This window comes from Dufourea novaeangliae, unplaced genomic scaffold (assembly GCF_001272555.1).
Source record: "Dufourea novaeangliae isolate 0120121106 unplaced genomic scaffold, ASM127255v1 scaffold89, whole genome shotgun sequence".
In the NCBI taxonomy this organism is placed as follows: Eukaryota; Metazoa; Arthropoda; class Insecta; order Hymenoptera; family Halictidae; genus Dufourea; species Dufourea novaeangliae.
Window position 1 is genome coordinate 4,505,435 of NW_015373988.1, and position 19,670 is coordinate 4,525,104.

Genomic DNA, 19,670 nt, shown 5'->3' on the forward strand with positions numbered 1-19,670 from the left:
AATAGAAAATGTAGATTTCTGTTCAATTCTAGTCAGTTACCTTCTTTCATGAAACACTCCAAAAAAAATCTGTATCTGTACAAAGATCCACAACAGTTGAGCTATAATTTATGGAAGATCTCGCGAGGAATTATTTTCGAAACAAGCGAATTGTGAGAATTTTCTACAGTTTATGATGAATAAAGATGATACGATCTCGTGGAAACCTTATATTAAAAAAACAGCTACGAAAATGTACTAAAGAAGTTCCGAAACTTCTGATGCTTTACGCTGCCAGAAACAAGCGAAAACGGTGCCTCGGCCCCTGGGACACTAAATGAAATGCAGCAAAGCTTAAAGAAGTTTCGTCTGAGCGAGGCTAATTCACTCAAGTTTTACTTACTAAGATGGCGGCCTCCGCGGAGGTGTACCTTTAAATATCGATAAAGACTTGACAAAGTGAGGATCGAAGTTAGTTGAGAACAACTACGGAACTTGGGTCTATCTTCATCTTCCGGCGAACGTGACCGGATCGGGCGAGTTATATTTTACTTAGGAGTTACGAGATAGAGAAACTGTTTTTTATAATAACTAGAGAAACTGTTCTTTATAATAAGTGGAGAAACTGTTTTTTATGAAATAAATATCGCGAACAGAACAGTTACGCAACACAGTTATCGTTTTCCGATTCTGATGTAATGTAAATTATTTTATTAAATGTATATATATTTTAATTATTATCATAAATAGACAGAGGATATTTATGCATTTATAGGGAATTCGAAAATTGAAAAGTCGCCAAAATGAAAAGTTTAGTGACAAATAATAATGTCGTAATATTATTTTTAATTCAATAGATGAGATCATATTCTCTACAGTTCTGGTTCCTGTAAAATGAACTATAAAAATTGGAACTTCCATAAACATGCGCGGACTAGTCATACACTTTCTAGTAAAAATATTAATTTATTCAATGGTTGGAGCGATCCTTTTCTATGGTATGGTGTTTTATGAATTTTTGGAAAATTAATTCAAGAGCATGTAAGAAATACAAGAAATATATCCCTTACGATGTTATGATAATAGAGAATGTAATGCACTATGTTTAACGAGTTCTTTCGTTAAAAGTATGTTTCATTGAATTCTTCTGATATAATTTGTAATCAAAGCGTTATGGTTCGCCAATGCAGGATTGCGTTTGGATAGTTACGTCTCATCATGAACAATACAGTCCCGTAACAATACAAGTCTAAAGAGATTTTGTTTGTAAAATACAGTATAAATCGTTTCGATGAAAGAATCGTATAATTATTTAAATCCAAGAAATCCTCGATTACGAATTCATTGGTAATTCACTAAAGATTTATCACTAACCGTACTCGATGAACACCCAACTCAAGGTTCTCGCTCTGGTTCAAAAATTCGAAGGCGTTCGGACTGGAAATAGGCATTTCCGCTGAATTCGAACGTACTGGCTCCAGTACTTCATTTATAATATGCAGGACCTGTAACAAAACCAAAAGTACCTTTGTAAATAATAATGTTTTCAAACGAGCATAAGATAATCCATATAAATAGGTAAAATAAATTTTGGTAAATACCTACTCATCTTGTAATAGTGTAACATTTATAAACAATATTTCTTTCAACGGTGCATAAGATATTATACATTAATAGGGAAAATAAATTTTAGTGAATACTCATTTGACATGAGTCAAATCACAGTCGTGTAATATTGAATATGAAAGTGAATTATGATAGGAGAATGTGAAACGATCTGTTATATTAATAAGTAAATTACATTATGTATAGTACATTATAACTACAGTAACCACATTCTCTACGAATTCCAGAAATGTTCGCTTTAATTAAAACGAAACTTTTCTTTCGTTAGTTAGAGTATTTTTCAACTGGCAGATTGGAAGGTATTCGCAACTGAAAAACATCGAAATTACCCGGAGAGGATAAATTAACGAGAATGCCTACGGACTCAGGATGATCCAACTAAATTGCGTGCCGTTTCAAAGCTTGGCCGAAAACCCGTGTGCAAGGTATACAGTTCATACGAGAAAATACGTTGAAATTTCGAATATATCGCGCGAGAAAATCGAAAAATTCGGATCAACACGATCTGTACATGGAAACTGTTCAGTGAATTTCGAGCGTCGATGAACTTTGAAATATGAGAACTGTAAAGACTTCTATATGCTTCGCATTTCTTGATTAGTTTCAGTTTCGACTTACAAAATGTATTCAGTGTACCTACGTGTATCATTAACGTATCTACATGCATCGTTTCAAATATTCCGACAATTTTTTCTATGAATTGAACGAAACTACAATAATACTGTAATAGTGCATCTATTTAATCGTTACGTTAATAATAGTAATTAATCCTCATGCACTGGTCGGGAATTGTTGCCTTACTATTCTTTGAATTAAACTTGATCCAAGCTAAAAACGTATTAAGGAACTATATTGACATGTCATTTGATCGATATCATGTAGATTACTCGTGTCAAATTAATTTACTAGTTTCTTTATATTACTAGTTTATGTAATTCTAAAGAATATAATTGAAAGTTGAAGTCTGAGGTCAGGTCCAATTCACCTGAACAGTGTACGAGGGTTAACCATATTTCAGTCTTTCATTATCGATTTACTCATGTCATAGTAAAGTGTCTAGGATTCCAGCACTAGATAGCTACCCAGAATTTGCCCCTGCAAGACATTTGCATGCCAAATATGCATGGCCCAAAGTGACCAGTGACATCTCCTTTGTCAAAATATCTTCGTTATACGCATTCTGTGCCAAGGTATTAAAATAACGAATATAAAAGCTGATATCACAATAGACTTCGATTAATTAAGAAGTAGATTAAAATTCAATTACAATTCTTCAAATCCTAAGAACGAAGAATTATATTCCAACATTTAACAATCACGAAATACAACGACAATAGTTACCCACACAAATCTCCCAAATGCCTTTCAGTCTCCCACAATACATTAAATTCCCGGTAAACAATAAACATTTCCCCATAAACAATCCCTTCCACCGCGTTACACCAACAATTCCGGAAAAGAACGCTCTCCAGGCGGATCGCGACATCCCCTAATTATTTCACCGCGTGACAAGGAAAGAAAAAAGGAAGGAACATCGAACGAAGCAAAAAACGCGAGTACAGGAAGGGGGTTTGCCGGGTCGCCCTTTTAGATCGACATGCCGAACGAGCTCGAGAGTAAATTGCCGGCAGAGAACCTTCTACGCTTGTAAACGTAAAAGTGTATAGTTAATCTCGTGAAGCCGCGAGACCTGGCCGATACAAGCGTGGCGATGGTGTTCGGGGGTGGGTTGGGGAGGGGTGGGGGGTGGTTGGAAAGATATACTAAGACAAACGACATCGCGGCGTAGCCGAAGGAAACGGGGACACGACGGAACGATGGAGGAAGAAGATAAAGCGAGAACCAGAGGAAAAAAGGGACACCCGAAGGAACCAGCCCTGGGGTATTTATTCTGCGGCTGGGAACGCAACTATTTCATGGGTGTCGAGTCGGATACCATTGGAACCGGGGCTGGATACGTCCTCCACCTCTTTCCAGCCCCTCCTCCCCTCCTCCGTCCTCATTGGAAAAGGTGCACGGCCATTTACTATCCCGGTAGCTCGCGACTGGAACGTCCTACCAGCTATTTATCCGCTTTTCTTCGCGATCGTCGTGATTCTTTTATCCTAGCCGAGTATTCCTCTTCCTACTCGATAACGACGTTTTGTTCTTTCACGGCAGAGAGGGTTGACGAACGGTGCGAGGAACGGGGTTGTATGGGTACATGGATGGTGGCGCGAAAGGGCTCTTTCTATTTAGTTTAACCTTCTGTCGTTTGTTATTCTTGCCCGAGTGGCCTACGACGATAAGGTACAGAAGCAAAAATTGGATCTAGGGTGTATATTATTGTAGGGAGATATTAAGAGTATGATCACCGATGGCGCCAATACAGTAAATCCTCGGTGAGTGTTCGAAGGTTCCTCGGTACTTAGGGGTCCCCAGGTGTAACGCTGACTTTTTGAGTTTGGAATTCTGAAGGCAATGATATTTGTTTCAGCCGCATATGGCCATTAGTTTATGAAATATTTAATGTTCAGTGCTGAGGAGCCTGTGAACAATCATCCAGGATGTACTGTAGTTATTTGAGTGCCAACTACAGTAAATCCTTGATGAGTGCTTGAAGACTCGTCGGCACTGAACAGTAAGTATTTTATATAATAATGGACACACGCAGCTGAAACAAATATCGTTGGCTTCTGAATTCCAAGGTCTGTCATTGTGTTAAACCTCATTAAAAACTCAGCGTAACAGTGCCAGGGAGCCTTCGAAATATACATCAAATTTACGCACCGTCAAAAATGTTCGAACAACAACAAAACAAAACGATCCTGCCACGTCATTAACGTTTGCTCAACGGACGGGTCGTCGTGCCAAAATGAATGAGTAAGATAGCCTATATCCGTTTGATAAATATTCATTTGTCAGATTTTTAAAAATAGCACTACTTCATATTAGGTATACTGTTGCATATTTAGCCACTTTCCTCTATACTTCGCAAATACAACTTTGCATGAACACATTCAATTCTTCAGACAATAGACCACTTTATCACACTTCATTTACACTTTATTATTCAGGAAATTGCATAACTTACATCAAAAAGTACTCACGTAACACTGTCAATTATTGTGAAGTTTTAAAATAGTCGACAATTTGAACAGAGCACTCAACACCGCAGAAAACATCACGATCCTAGTAAGAACACGTGTACGACGATCGGCGTTTGTCGTCGAACTGATGCAAATGACGTCGATACACGGCTGCAACTACGTGGAAAAATTAAAAACCGTTATAAAAACAATAATAGGTTTCGGGCGGGTCTCCCCTTCACAGCAAATCCCATACTTCGTTCATTCCTGACAAAAATAGTCAACGAAAAGTGAAAGTTACCCTCGAAGCAATTCGTAGCCATAATACTGCTTCCAATTCGACGCGGCTGTAAGGTTGCCACGATCCCATTCAGTATTAACGGTGCTTAATATCCAGGTTCGTAAGTTCAAATAAACGAACTCCCCGATCCCACGACTGCTTACTTATTCCCTCGGAGCATATTTATTCTCGGAAACTACCGTAAGCTCTGCCCCCCACACGCCTATACGTAGACATCCCATACACAGCAACAGAGCGCGCGCGGTAAATCGGAAACGCGAAAGCAAAACGATAAGCTGTCGATTCCAGTTTATAAACCGCTCAGAATCCCGTAGGATGGCGGAGGGGTGGAAAGAGGAGCAGAAACAGAGATTGTGCGATAACAATGAAAATAGGGAGAAGAATCGCGAGGAGAGGGAGGGTAGGAAGAACCGTGTTCCATTTATCCGGGGTAGAGTCCTCCGTTTCCGCGAGAGGAAACGAAGAAGAGGGGAAAAAACAACGAGACCGCACGTTTGTATGCCAGAGTGGCTTCCGAGGAATGAATCGTTTCGCCTTGCTCTTGTGGAGGATGAGGTGGCGGGGGAGAGGGCGAACTACTTCTTCTTCCGTGCTCCTTTGACGGCCATTTATCTTTCTAGCCGGACACGAGTCATTGGTGAACGGGGAAGATTCGAAGCGTCCCGGAACGAATCCTTAATTTCTTATACGATTTGATATATAGTCCACGGGAAAGCGGGGTCCTGTAACTTTTAAATTCGATTGCCCGCTACGGACGATCCTTCACTGGCGTCTGGTCCAACGGGAAAGGTACAAGGGGGGATAAGGCGGTAGGACAGGTGGATATTCATTTCGTGGAAGACAATGCGAGAGATAATCTCACAGTAGCACTCGAGTTGTTGATTTCCCTTTTCGTTCTATTCTTTTTGGCGGTGCTGATGTACAGAGTGTAGCATATAAGGGAAGGTTGCCGATTTGGACCATCATATAGATTGGACCACTACTGTTACCTGTAATTTGCAACGAATTTGCGCCGTATGATAGACAATATGTGTTGCTTATATATGAAATTAATTAATACAATCATTATTATCGTACACATATTGTCTATTATAAGGCGCAAATTGCTAACACATGGCAAGTTACAGTAGTGGACTACAACCTAAGTGATGGTCCAAATTCGGTAATATTCCAGTAGTATTATAAACAGTCGAACGACGACAGTCGTTTCGAGTTATGTACAGTAAATCATCGATGACTATTCGAAACCTACTCGGCAGTGAGTGTTCAGATGTCATTCCCATCAAGGAGCTTTCGAACACTCATCGATGATTTACTGTACTTCACTTCCCACATTCACGCTTCAACTACGGAGCGATAAGACGAAGTAGTGAAACCATTTTTTCTTTAAATGTACACAGTTCTCTATTCTTAATTTTGTATTATTTGTATAATTTTGTAGTATTATATAGCTCAGTTAAATCTTAAGTATTCGTTTTCGGTTTTTAAGTTTCATCTACGAATCGTAAGATTCATGTTTGACGTTTCAGAGGTGATGTTAAATATTGTTTATATTTAGGCGAATTGTGTTTGAAACATATGTATTTATTGTAAAACGATGGGCAAGATTGTCGTTTACCTCTGATAACTCCCTGGTAAATGGCTCCTAACAGTTCGAATAGGCCACCCTATGTATATATGTATGTATGTATGTATTCTCTCTCGATGAATTTTACACGAAACTGTTACGTGTGCGAAAGCTCCGTTCCCGTAACACGACATTTCTTGAGGGTGAACTTCTGGGACAACGGACGTACATCTTTCAGTGGGACAACGCTATTTCTCTTCCAGCGGTTAAGAAATGGTCCTGTTCGAAACTTCTTGTGGAATTAAAGCCACTCGCGTTCTGAAGCTGGTTTAGTCTTTCATGAGAATATTTTCAGGTTCCAGCTTGAGATTCTGGCAGTGGATGATAAAGTGGAAATGAATAAGAGAATGAATTTCGTAGAGTAGAGCTAAAGAAAGTGGGTTTCAAAGCATATTTACGTTAACCGAACTGGTTACGAGTCAATGTTTGCTCTTTAATAAATAAATATGTCAAAATACTTTTATGTATCCACTTCCTCTGATTTAATTGTAGATACAATTATCAGATGAACTAGATTAAATGAAATAATGTAGTAACAGTGGTATTGCAAAATAGTGTTCGCTGGTATCTATACATATAGTATGTAGCACATAGACTGTAAATAATGTCAGAACATGCATGTGCCATACAAAATTGAATTGGAATTCTAATCGAACATCGAAGTAAAACATTCATTCTGTCGTATTAATACGATAACAGGTTGGTAATTATTATGTTCATCGAAATCGGATATATTCTGTTACCATTGTTAGTGCACTATCCAATTTCAATGTAGAAATTATTATTGAAACCTGATGGTACAATTCAATGGTATATAACCGTATTTAAGCTTCTATAAATCCAGGATGATCATTAATATTTCCATTGAGGGTTAAGATATTAGGATATATCCGCGTCTCTATTAATTCGGTCCTATTTTCTCGCTGTTTTTCTTTTTTTTTCCGATGAGAGAGCAACAGGGAGGGTTGCTTCAAGAGGTCGTTAATACGAAGTTTACCCCATCATGGCCGCCGTCTTGGGGGCCAAAGTCACGTTTGCACTCTCGAGGCGCGGCCATTAATAAAAACAGGCGAATGGTTCGTTATGGCTATTCGTAATTAATTGTGTCTTCGCGGCATCCCCGAGGTCGCGTAAATTAACGAATGCTAAGTTAATGGACTGGAATTTTACACCGACCCGCCGTATTTGCGCCCTGTGGTTATAAAGTTTCACGTGTGAAAGGAAAGCTACTCCCTTAATTACCGAGAAGAATGTGTAAATGAAAATGATTTTTTTTTTAATAAGTTGCTCTCAATGAAAAATTTTGTCTGTCTACTAGAAGATATTAATAAACAGTCTATAAACTGAGTATTAGGTACTTCTGTTTTGTCTGTTCAGCGGAAATAGAACTAACATCAATATACTCATGATTATATAAATTAATTCGATTGATCCTCGGAATATGAATAATTTTAATTAACCCACGTTATTTTAATTATTTATTTTTTAAAGTTTAATTAATCACTACCAGAAAAATGGTTTCAATAATGCACACAGACGGGTCTACAGATTTTAATATAGTATAAACAATAAAAAAACTCCAGGAAATTAAATATGCAGTACGTACACAGAATTAATTACAAACTTCATATGAAGTTCATTCCAGTTTTTATATTACTTTCGAACTGAAATATGTTTAATGAACGAAAAAAAATTCTGACTGAATTTTTATGTTTATAAATTAATTTTAAAAACGTAATGCTAAAAATCTTCGCAAAGATTAGTAATGAAACTTCTTAACCGAATTAGGAAACCGAGTGAATTTTGTTAAAAATCGTACCCGTACAAGAATCGTCCAGCTCACTGTTACTCCGCAAACGTTGAAATATTCATGGAATGAAATCAACAAGGTTCCAATTGCTTCGCTCAAGGCGAAGGAACTCCTTTCGGGTCAGGGCAAACAATTCATTCGATTCGCCCCACTTCCGGGCGCCATTACTCCGGGAAGAATAGCAGGGTTGGTAAGTGATACAAAGACGTAAAAACACGTCCAACTCGGCGTTCTTCCAGTTGCCAATCGGTCGCAAAACTCGCGATAAGGCATGGATGCACGAATTGCGAACATAAAGTGTCGGTTCAATTCCGTTCGCTTGCTGCAAAGCTGCTTTTACACTGCAGTCATCCGAGAGAACAGGCTTTTCCCATTTGTTCTACGACCGAACAAAAAAGTGAAACGAGATATTTGTGGTATTTGAATTTCTAAGCTACAATGTAAAACAGTGTAAATATTCAACGAATGTAAAACAGTTTTTTTCACTATTCCGAATATTTGCTTAAATAAAAATAACACGAAATAGAATTCAGAAAACAATACTAGAGATAAAAGTGTACAACCATTTAATGTTAAATTTACCATGTAAGTTCGTTTCGTTCAATCAAATCAACTCGAATTGTCACTTTGGAAAATTGTCCTAATAAAACCCATTTTTGCGAGGGGGAGATTTGTGACGTGTTTTGAGACGAAACATCGCGTCAATGTAAACGTACCCTAAAGCTTTTCTTCGTCCCGTATACCGGGTCTGTAAACGGTTCTGGGGTCGATAGGGTGTGGCGTCGAGACACCATGGCGCCGATTTACTTCCTCTCGCTTTCTTCCCTCTTCCACGCCCGAGATTAAAACCAGATCCACTGACCTCCGCTCATCTCCATAACGGATAAGATTTATTACGCCCCCCCCCCCGTATTGTTCGCGTTCAGCGAGAAATTATCGTCACTTAGCAAATCCAAAACCACCGTGAGTCGGTCTCAAATTTGTAATTTAAATTTCTACCCTTTAGATTGTAATACGTCAGATTTTGAAAGATTTCTCTAGACGTATGAAACTTTATCTTGCCATGTTTCAAGCTAATTTCTGTAGAAAATACAATGTGTCCACGGTTTGACTATAAATTAAGATACGAGGGCGAGACAACACGAGGAAACTAGCTACAAAAGAGTATAAAGATTGCCAAAGTCAGCCGTGGACTCTAATCAGCCAGCCCAGTTGGGCTCTCCCGCGCTCTGTATAGCCGAGCATTGTAATTGGCTGAAAGTAGTTTAAGTGAATGAAAACACGCCGCGGAACTTTAAATCTTGGGTAACTTCAAAGAACTTTCGATCGCGATAATAAAACATTTCGTTAAGAGGAAAAAGGAGAACGGTGCCGAAGTTAAAGCGGGGCGTTCGAGTTGCCGCCATTGTTCCAGTCGCTCTGGCGGGAGCAACGGGAAGGAAGTTATCCGCTTTAAGCTCACTCTGAAATTCATCGAATCGAACAGCGGAGAACGTGCAAAATTTCTTTCATGGAAACAGAATACTGTTAAACGCTTGGATCTTCGTGTAGATAAATAGATAAATAAGAGATTCTGGAAAGATGGTATATGTATAGCATAGACTCTACTATATTTGAGAGTAGACCATATTTTTTTTTAAGAATTGCTTGAAATAGATAAATTAATGTCTTATCTTCAATTTACATATGTATTTAATAGTTAAGTTAAAAGCTCTTTTTACGTCAATATATCGCACGCTTGCTATAAAAGTGACACAATTTTGGGACTCGTTGAACAGTGCCACGCTTCAATACTTGGCTCGAAATACTCCCACGTATATTCTATTTCCTCCCATGAGCCCATCAAACATGAAGAAGCAAAGGATCTTCCCAACAAACTTAATGGGTGCACTGAATTCGTGAAAAGGTAAAAGTCAAGGGTGACAGGGGCTCGGAATGTAAAGAAAGTGATCCGCTTTAAGTCACTCACGAGATTCATCGAATCGAACTGCGGAATCGCAGCGAGGGTGCGGTTGCTTTTCGTGTCCCCGAAGAACCGTTCGCGATTTTTATTTTATCTGTTTCGCTATCACGCTCGTTTTCTTTCCCTCTGCGTTCTACTCCCCCTTCACGGGGTCGTTGGGGATTCTGTTTCTTCGTTCCACCGACCCCCTCCCACGCTATAGCGTGCATTTTTTAACAAGCTGTAACGCGACTCTGTTTCGTCTTCTGGGCCCAGGACAGATTCGGCTGGTGGCAGTCGCGTCGCCCGGGCGAAATCTCGGCTTTATTTCGTCCCAAATCGAGTTACCGCGGAACCCCAACATCCCCCCGTCGGTTTTCCCTTTTTGTCCCGTCGCCATTGCCCGGTGACTCTTGGGACGAGTTTCTCGACGGGCTGCCAGAGTGTCTCGTAAAAGGAAATTGTGCCATGAAGAAAACGCGCGGCGGGAACCGCGGAGAACGATCGCGAGACGCGGGATTTACTGCGGAAGAGAGCGATTATCGTAATGTTAATTCACTGTTGGCTGATCCGCCGTGATATGCAGGACGATTAATCTTCATCCGGGTAGAAGAGACTCTGAGGCTCTTTGACTATTTCATGATGAAAAACGTACATGTAAATAATAATGTATATGTCCACTCTTTTGTACTTAGTTCTGCTTGTGTTAGTTTTTATATAGATTGACGGTATTTTTTATTTTTCATGATAATGTAATATGTATTTATAGTTAGACGGTAGTAAAGTAAAATGATAAATTAATGGATAGAAGATAGAAGACCAGTGCTGCATTGTGAGCACTGCAAGTAGAACAAGTGGATAATGGTCAGACACGTTAACAGAATGATTTTTATACATATAAATCCTTACATGAAGAAATTTCGTCTCAGATTTTTCATGATAATGTACTGAGCATTTTGCAATGAGTCGTGGATATTTTTGTCAGTAGAACGCGTGAAGTTTTAGCAGCCTTCTTCAAATGACAGGTAGTTAATGAATCTTTTATAGGTTAAATTCAATTTAGATTCATGTCACGAGACTCTTATAGTAACAATTTTAATAATGTATGCAGCGGTGACCTTTTTTTATTAGTCACTACAAAACTTTCGTTCAGATAACTTCCCTAGAACTGCAATAATTTTTAAGATGACGCCGTAAGTATGATACTACGGAGGTTAGATTTAATCGTTCATGGCTGAAAAACAATATTCTTGGCTACTTTGTATAATATAATAGTAACAAAATACGTTAAGGACTGATTTCGAAATATTAGATAACATAGTCACCGTGCTCTTTTTAATGCGGGCAATAAAGACAGCTTCAAATTGTCTCGTTCCGTAACTCGCAATAATACCCTATTGATTTAACAATGAAATATTTCGACGTCCCGCAACGAGTTTGCGCGAATACGGCATATATTTTACATATCTATCGAATTCGAAGCGGATATGCTCGCATTATTCAGATATACGTATTTCAGGCGCACCCACGCACGGTCACCCCTATATTCGGCTATGTCGCATCCAGATGAAAGTCGAATTCCACTTCGAACGGAAATACCTTTTTAGGAAGCCAAACGTCGTGTATTTTCGACGTCTCCGTTCGTCTTCTGACTTTATAGCGTTTGTTCTATTCAAATGATGTAATGAATACAGATTGATCATAAATTTATATCGAACCATTTTGAATATGGCGTGCAGGCAAAATTCACTTTAACCGTTTTCAATTCAATTTCTGTTCCGTTAGCCTCGATCGCTGTTTGATTCGACACAGATTTTTATCCAATTTCAGATATAAATCGATTGTTTGCGTAATTATTTTATGGTTTCTATTTGGATGAAATTCTTGTTGGATCCTTACTTGAGACGAAAATAATTTCATACAATTTCAGTTTGTTATTAGTTTGATTTCAAATGGGACAAACGTAGCTTTAATTAGATTTTGAAGTCGTGCAATAAATTCTGCAATAACTCCAGTTACCACGCAAAATAAGAACAGATAAAGGACATGTCTAAATATGGATAAAACGAAAATATTCTCATCAATATTCGTAATGCAATCAGGAGGATCTGTTTTATATGATTTTCTCCAGCTACTCAGCGGTAAGAGACACCTCTTTCTTTTTTTATTTATCTATTCTACATTATTCAGTTAAATATAGTACAAAAAGATAATTAAATTTCTATTATCACTCGCGGTTGTCGTGCAACATTTACAGTTTGAATGAATTATACCTCTGTAATTCACCGTCTACCTGATCTCATTTTATATTTATGTAAATATTATATTAATAAAGCATTTAAGCAAATACGCGAATAATTACTTCAAACAGTATAAGTTTCTTTTTCAAACACACCATGGAATTACCTCGAAATAATGACAAACTTTCGAAATAATTCGCAAACCGCCGTGCGATGTGTGTCAAACAAAATGAATACGTAATGATCTCGTCCCAGTATAATCAGTGCTGGAAACAAACTTTCCGTCGAACGTTTGCGAATGAATAATTAATTTCGGCTGACCATAACTGTTAATTCTACTAGCTTGTCTCGCTACACTACTGTTCTAGATTCATAGAAAAAAGAAGAACAAAACGAAAAACAAAGTTAGACCTTACATAAAACTTTGTAATATTATTATTACTTTATATTGGTACACCGAAAGCAAACACCAAACTACGCCCTGCAAAGTTCAATATTGACATTTGATACTGCTAACACTCTCGGAAGGATCCGTATCGATCCGGCGTTAAATTTCAATTTGATGTATCAAATAGAACAGCGGCTCCGTTTCCGCGCAATAGAATACTAAATCCGTAAACAGTGCTTAATATTCTATGAATATAAATTCGAAGCGTCAATAAATATTATTTCGTTGCGTTACATCATAAATTATGAAATACGCATCACAACGAGTAACACACGTCGTTATTACGAACTATGTACATACTATTATTATTAATCGAATGGCACACTCGAACCATCATAAAGCCCCCAGTTGCTTCAACATTAATATCAGGTCTCTCCGACACTATTTACCCCGTTTAAAGGGCTGAAATTAGATCGCGTTTGAATTGCAGCAGCGAAACGAGCGTCACCGTTGGGGAGTGTTGTGCCCCGGGAATGTTAAGGGAATACAGAGAGAAATGGGGAGAGTTAGGAAGAAGGATAGACACCGTGAAATCGTATAAAAATATTTTCCGACTTATTTAAACCGTCTGTTGTTCCGCTTTCATGTTCGCGCGGAAGTGTATATCCTCGGAGGAACGCGAGATCAACTCGCGGAAGCGCTGTAATAACTGACAAAGTCCCGGCACCTTTAGCGTTTACGACCCACGGCTGGGAACTACATCGTACGGCCGGACGATCCAGCGAAAAAATACTCCGAGGAAATTCCAGCAGCCTTCGTTACTCAGCTGGGAGAACGACGCCGCGTATAGAGTCCACTGGATGAACGCGCGAAGGACGATGGGGGAAAACACCGTAGTAACGCGGAGGAACGGAATTATTCATGAACTTTTAAATCTATTTGAAAAAAAGAAACGAAATTTCGTTTGCTTTCTCCTCTTCTCGATATTGTGATGTTACTGAGAAAAGAATATTCGATGGGATTTCGATTGAAGAAATTTAGATTTGGGCTGGTGTAAACGGGCTAAAAATGAACGAATTTTTGGGAATTTCGGGTGAAGAAATTATTAAACCTATCTCTTTGAAAAATTCAGAATACTTTTGTGTACAATTGAAGTAAATACAAAGACTTGTTTTATATGAAAGTTTAAACAATTGCTATATATTAGGCTGAAAAAAGTCGATAGTGTGTCTTTTTAATTTTTGACCAGGAAAAGTGAGTTTCCAGACTATATATGCATAGTACTGAATCCGCCATCTTGAATTTTTGGTATCAAATTCGTTATCAGTGACTTCAAAAACCCTTCATTACCAACAACTTTTAGAAAGTTTTTATATTCTATATTCAATATTCTATTTTGACTTTAGCCAGGATAAACGCGTTTTCAGACCACTCTGCATCTGTCTGCTAACTACAGGGTACCTTCAACAAAATTCTACTTCTATTTATTTAATCATTACATATGGACTCACATAAATCAGTAATAAATCCTATACTCATTATACAGAGTAACAAGTCATTTTCAAAATTCTCAAAAGTCTCACAAAGTAATAACCCTTACCTTCCACCGGCTCGATTCAGCCCTTCGAACACCAAGAGACACACCCAATACTTGATTTCAATCACGTTTCGTTCTTTTTCACCCTGTTACCTTCCATTCCTTGCCATTAAATATAAACGAAAAGCTAGCTTCCACGTACGTGTACAGAGAATATTGAGCGATAGGGGAATGGGGTGGCCGCGAGGTCGGAAGAAGCAGCGCCCCGTTTTTAATCTGGAGAGCTCGCGGGGTTTTTATCTCATTAGACGCCGTTGGAACGCGTTTCCTCCTCTACGCGTTGCCCGAGGCAGCCAGTCCCTGTTTCTTAACAATTTAAAGAAATTCCAGTCCGAATAACTGCGCCCTCCGACCTCTATCCTCCTCCCCTATAACCACCCGCCAGCGAGAGATCGCCTAAAGAGTTACGGTTAATGGAGGGGAAAAATGGCGGCCTGGGGATGGGATAGAGAGTGAACCGAACTGCGTTCGCGCGCGCGCAGCGACTCGAGGAGGCGAAAAAGAAGAACGGATTGAAAGACCGTGGGAGAGTTTCAAAGCAACCCCGATTCCAGTCAAGGGGGTAAATTGAAAATCAGCCGGTAGCGGCGCGCGCGGCTGAATACTTGGTGAATAGTTTCGCGCGAGCGGAACGAGGCTGCGTGAGAAAATTCGATCGAGGCTGCGTTTAGTCAACGGGAACGATGCCTTTGTTCAAGGTATTTTCGACTCCTCGAGGTTGGCTGACTTCTGGATTCCGTGGAAACCCCGTTTTGGGATGTCAGGGAAAACTGGCTGATATTTAAAACGATTCGATGTTAATTCAAGTGGGTATTAAATGAAGAATTTTAGTGGGTGTTCCAGTCTTTCTTTGCTGACGTTGCATGTTGATTTTCGTGTATTATTTATTAAGGACGTCTGTACATTGGTTGCAAATATATTGTTACGAGGATAGCAGGACCATCGTGTAGAAAATGGAAGAGAATCGAGGAGACGGTCGATATTCACAAGATATCAAAAATATGAGATATAAGGTTTAATGTTTGTATGAATGTAAGGTGTAATAGAAACGACTGTTTTCTGGAAGATTTGGTCGAAGACAGACAGCTCCGGAAGTTCTAGCCCTGAACGACCAAATTAACTAATTATTTATTGTATTGATTATTACTAATTCAGTGTTGTTATATTTGTTACATTTAACATAGTTAAACAAAACGAGACAGTTTAGCATTTAATCGAATAAACATTTGTAAGGTATCTATAAAGGGTATGCATGTCTCTATAATTTCCAATATGGCCGCCATCTGCTCCGATACGCAACCAGTCCACCAAAAAACGTACTTAGACGTAAATGTAAAAATACTGAATTGGATCGATGCGATTTTCCCAGAATGAAACAACGTTTATTACTGTTAGGTAATTGAGTAAATAATCAATTGTCTGATCAGTACTACCTTCAATAAGCAGATCCACTTCTCCTGAGACGGATAGTTTATTTGATTTACCTGAATTTATCAAGTGAATAAAGCTTGAAGCAGGCACTACGTTTTCGACGAATCGACCGTCAAACCGCGCAAGAATATGTCCGCGGGCTTTTATCGAGGATTTGTTGCGGCCAGAAGTTCGACAAGTCGGATTGTAAAAAGTTATTCGATTAGCCGTACTTTTGTCTACATTAATTATGACCCGATACTTCGGTGTTCTACTAACGAGTAACAAGTATCGACCGCGATAAAACTCCCGCATTAAATGGATGAGGAAAGTTTCGCTAATACTATCCAAAGGTGAATGAGGGGTTGAGAGGGAGGAGGGGGCTGGGGGAGGATTGATGTACGAACAGATTCATCCAAGAGATTAGTTGCACATCGATGGATTTCATCAGACGATGACACTTGAGCCACAGATGAAAGCATTCGTTTGGTAATTTGAAACGGGAACCATATTCACTGGTCGAATTTAGTGGATACGGATGATACATGCTACATGTAGGAAACATAAAAACGAATAGATCTCCAAGATAGTGTGAAGAAAGTATGAAATGAATAGTTTGTTTGCCAGATAATATCTACTATCTCCAATTAACATTTACACTGGTGTCTGATTAATAGAAGTTTATGCAAATTCACAGCTTTAAATATTAAGATAAAATAATAAAAATTGGAGAGAATTTTGGTAAAACATAAATAGTATCAAATTTACTATTCAGAATACTATTATTAATTACTTTATCCTATCAGTCATTTCACTTTTTTAACCACTTTGTAAGACATTTACGTAGGTACTTTCTTTATTACAAAAAACATTTAACATATGGTTAGCATTATTAAAAGTAAATTGCTCCTTTCTCAAAACAAGATTTTTGCAGATACGTTGATTAGCCTTAACAGGACAGTATAAGCTGTACTGCTATAGTGGGTGTTCCATCTAACATGACCACCTTAAATGTCTCACTTACTTTTGATTTGCAGAAAATTTATATTAACAACTGCTCAAACTGATGTCCATCAACTTCGATACATTTTTGCACTAATTCCTCTATCGTAGTTATTTTATTATTTAAACCTATTCTCTCACATTTGTGGATTTGTTATACTCAAGCTCACATAAAGGTTATTCTATTTAGGTCATTGATTTGTACTTGACTCAATTATTAAACCACGACGATCAAAATATGTAGTGCCATTGAATAAAAACATCAACGACTTTGAAATTTCGAACAATATGACCTTCAAACAAATTTTTCCTCCTAGCATTTACTCCCTCAAACCAAATAATACTTTCCCTTCACATTTGTTTGTTTCTTCAAAAACAAGTGAGATATTCCAGGTGCTCGCGTTATGTGGGACACCCTGCATTATTCAGTTCTTTCTTAAAAAAAGAAAAATTCGTTCTGAAAAGGTTAAACTACAATCTGTCTCCGATTCCTCTCGATTCGAGTGACGTATCGAGTCACAGTAACCGCGAGCTAATTCGTATTTCGAAGTGCAATCCCGTTTCCCCGCGTTTCCATCGCAGTCCCGGGGTTCCGTTTCGCGGTGTAAACTTTCCATCGATAAGAACTATCCCTCAAGGGGATAAAGAATATTCGACGAGCTTATCGGTGGCCGGCGATACCCATCAACGTAGCGAAACCGAGCCGTGAAGCTCATTAAAAGCTCGTTAGAAGGGCGACCGCGACCGAGGAAAGTGCAACGGGACCAACTTCTTGAGACGCAGTTTCGAGAAAATCATGTTAAACGCCGGAAGCCGTGTTCACGCAAAGCAGCACGTAAACCAACCTAATTATTCGCGCGAGATTACGCTCGTAAAAAAGTAATTTGCGATTAAATTAACCGCGACCACTATCGAGGTCTGGGTTAGGTGGTCGCGGTTAGAAAAATACGCTCGGACCACGGAAGAATCCGGTGGAGTTCGTTTTCTTTTCATTTCTTTTTTTTTTTTTCGTACCCAACTTTAATCACATATGCACGAATTGATCAATCTCATGGGATTAATGCTCACCTGCGTTTTCACGTCGCCGCCGACTGTGACCTTCGACTGGAAATTACTTTGCTCCGTGAGAATCTTCGCGTTATTTATGTAAACTTCCTCGCCGTGCGTGCTCGGCCTCCGAGTGACCCATAATGGAGGATTACCCTCGAGCTCTGATGAGATTGAGTCCCCCAGGTTCTCGATCGTCTTTGGAAAGTTCGCTGCAACACAAACGAAGGGGGGAAACGTTTTATGGTCTTCCTTAGTTTTCATTTTATGGCAGAGGTGGTATAATGGTACAGATTAATGTTCAATTTTGTAATATTAGGCATAATTAATCTGCAGCTTAGGTCCTTGGATTTTTCTTAAATATAGAATGGATTATAATAATAATGTATAAATGTTTAGTTGACAGAAACAGGTTAAATCCCGGAGGGGATTTTAACCTATTTTAGACAATTAAACATTTCGAACTTGTTCAAAAATAAAGATTTATATTCACGAAATTATGTCAGTATTGCAATTATTATTACACTGCACAAGTTTATGTAAATACATACACAATTTTGAATACTGATGTATAAAGATTAAATTGGACCGGACTTTAAATGTTGCACTAGAAACTTTACTACGGTAATAATAAAACATGTTGTTTGATACGTTCTGTAATTTAGGACATGCTATAAATGCATAAAAATTCGCAATCTAGTAATTATATTAACATTTAAGTTCGGATTTTCGGAATAGACAGTTATGAATTCAGATAAAGAGATAAAAGTGTCATGCAAGAGTTTTTTAGAATTTTATTCTACAATCAATATGAAAATGATAAATAAAATTCGACCGTGACGATTAAAATCTGTAATCAAAACGGAATACCATATCCAACCACGCAAGAAACATCGCAACAATTAAACCGCAACAACAACGTTGCGCACCGATTCTTGGTACAGATTGGAAAAATATCGAAACCTGAAAAATGGTTCCCGCGTGGATTGTTCCCATCGTACAATCATTTGTGCGCTATCCCAAGATAGGCAAAACAGTGACCCGTTCCCCGATCGAATTGTTATCTGTAATGAAAAATGAGTCCTACACCAACAATTCCTATCGCGTTCGACTGGTAGAAAATTCGAAAACGAAAAACTTATGCTACGTTTGAAATCGAACGTTCAGCCAACACTTGATATATTTGATTGTTAACAAAGTTCTGCTAATTTTTTACCTTACAATATTTATTAAAATAACACCGTCACGATGTGTCTCAATTTGAGTTTTAATTTTACCAAAAAACACTATCGCCGCTCTTATGAATTTAATAGATATTATTTAATTAAAATTTGATATGGACTGTTCACATTTATATCTACACATATATACACACATGCTTAGTTTTAAACAGCTGCCATGTAAAAGGGATATATTTTCATAGTATTCAGTATTTCAGAACATGAGACACGAAGTTCCATAAGATGACAAGTCTATCCTATACCTAATCAGTGACAGAACGGTCAATTTCTGAGAAACAAAAGAACATCGACGTGAAATATAAATTCAGTACATCCTATCATTTAATAAGTCACCGTCCTAATAATTGACGATGAATCCAAATATATCTTCGTGAAACCACTTCTCCTCCATG

The 19,670-nt window shown here is 38.4% G+C and overlaps 1 protein-coding gene across 1 annotated transcript in view; it reads right to left on the bottom strand.

Moving 5' to 3' along the window:
* The window catches only part of LOC107187466 (fasciclin-1), a 198,059-nt gene that overhangs the window by 67,933 nt on the left and 110,456 nt on the right, over positions 1-19,670 (bottom strand). Inside the window, exons 4-5 of the mRNA XM_015575571.1 lie at positions 18,059-18,249; positions 1,354-1,484 (exon numbers count right to left, since the gene is read on the bottom strand). Of these exons, the coding sequence (XP_015431057.1) occupies positions 1,354-1,484; positions 18,059-18,249 (322 nt within the window). The remainder of the gene's footprint in view (positions 1-1,353; positions 1,485-18,058; positions 18,250-19,670) is intronic.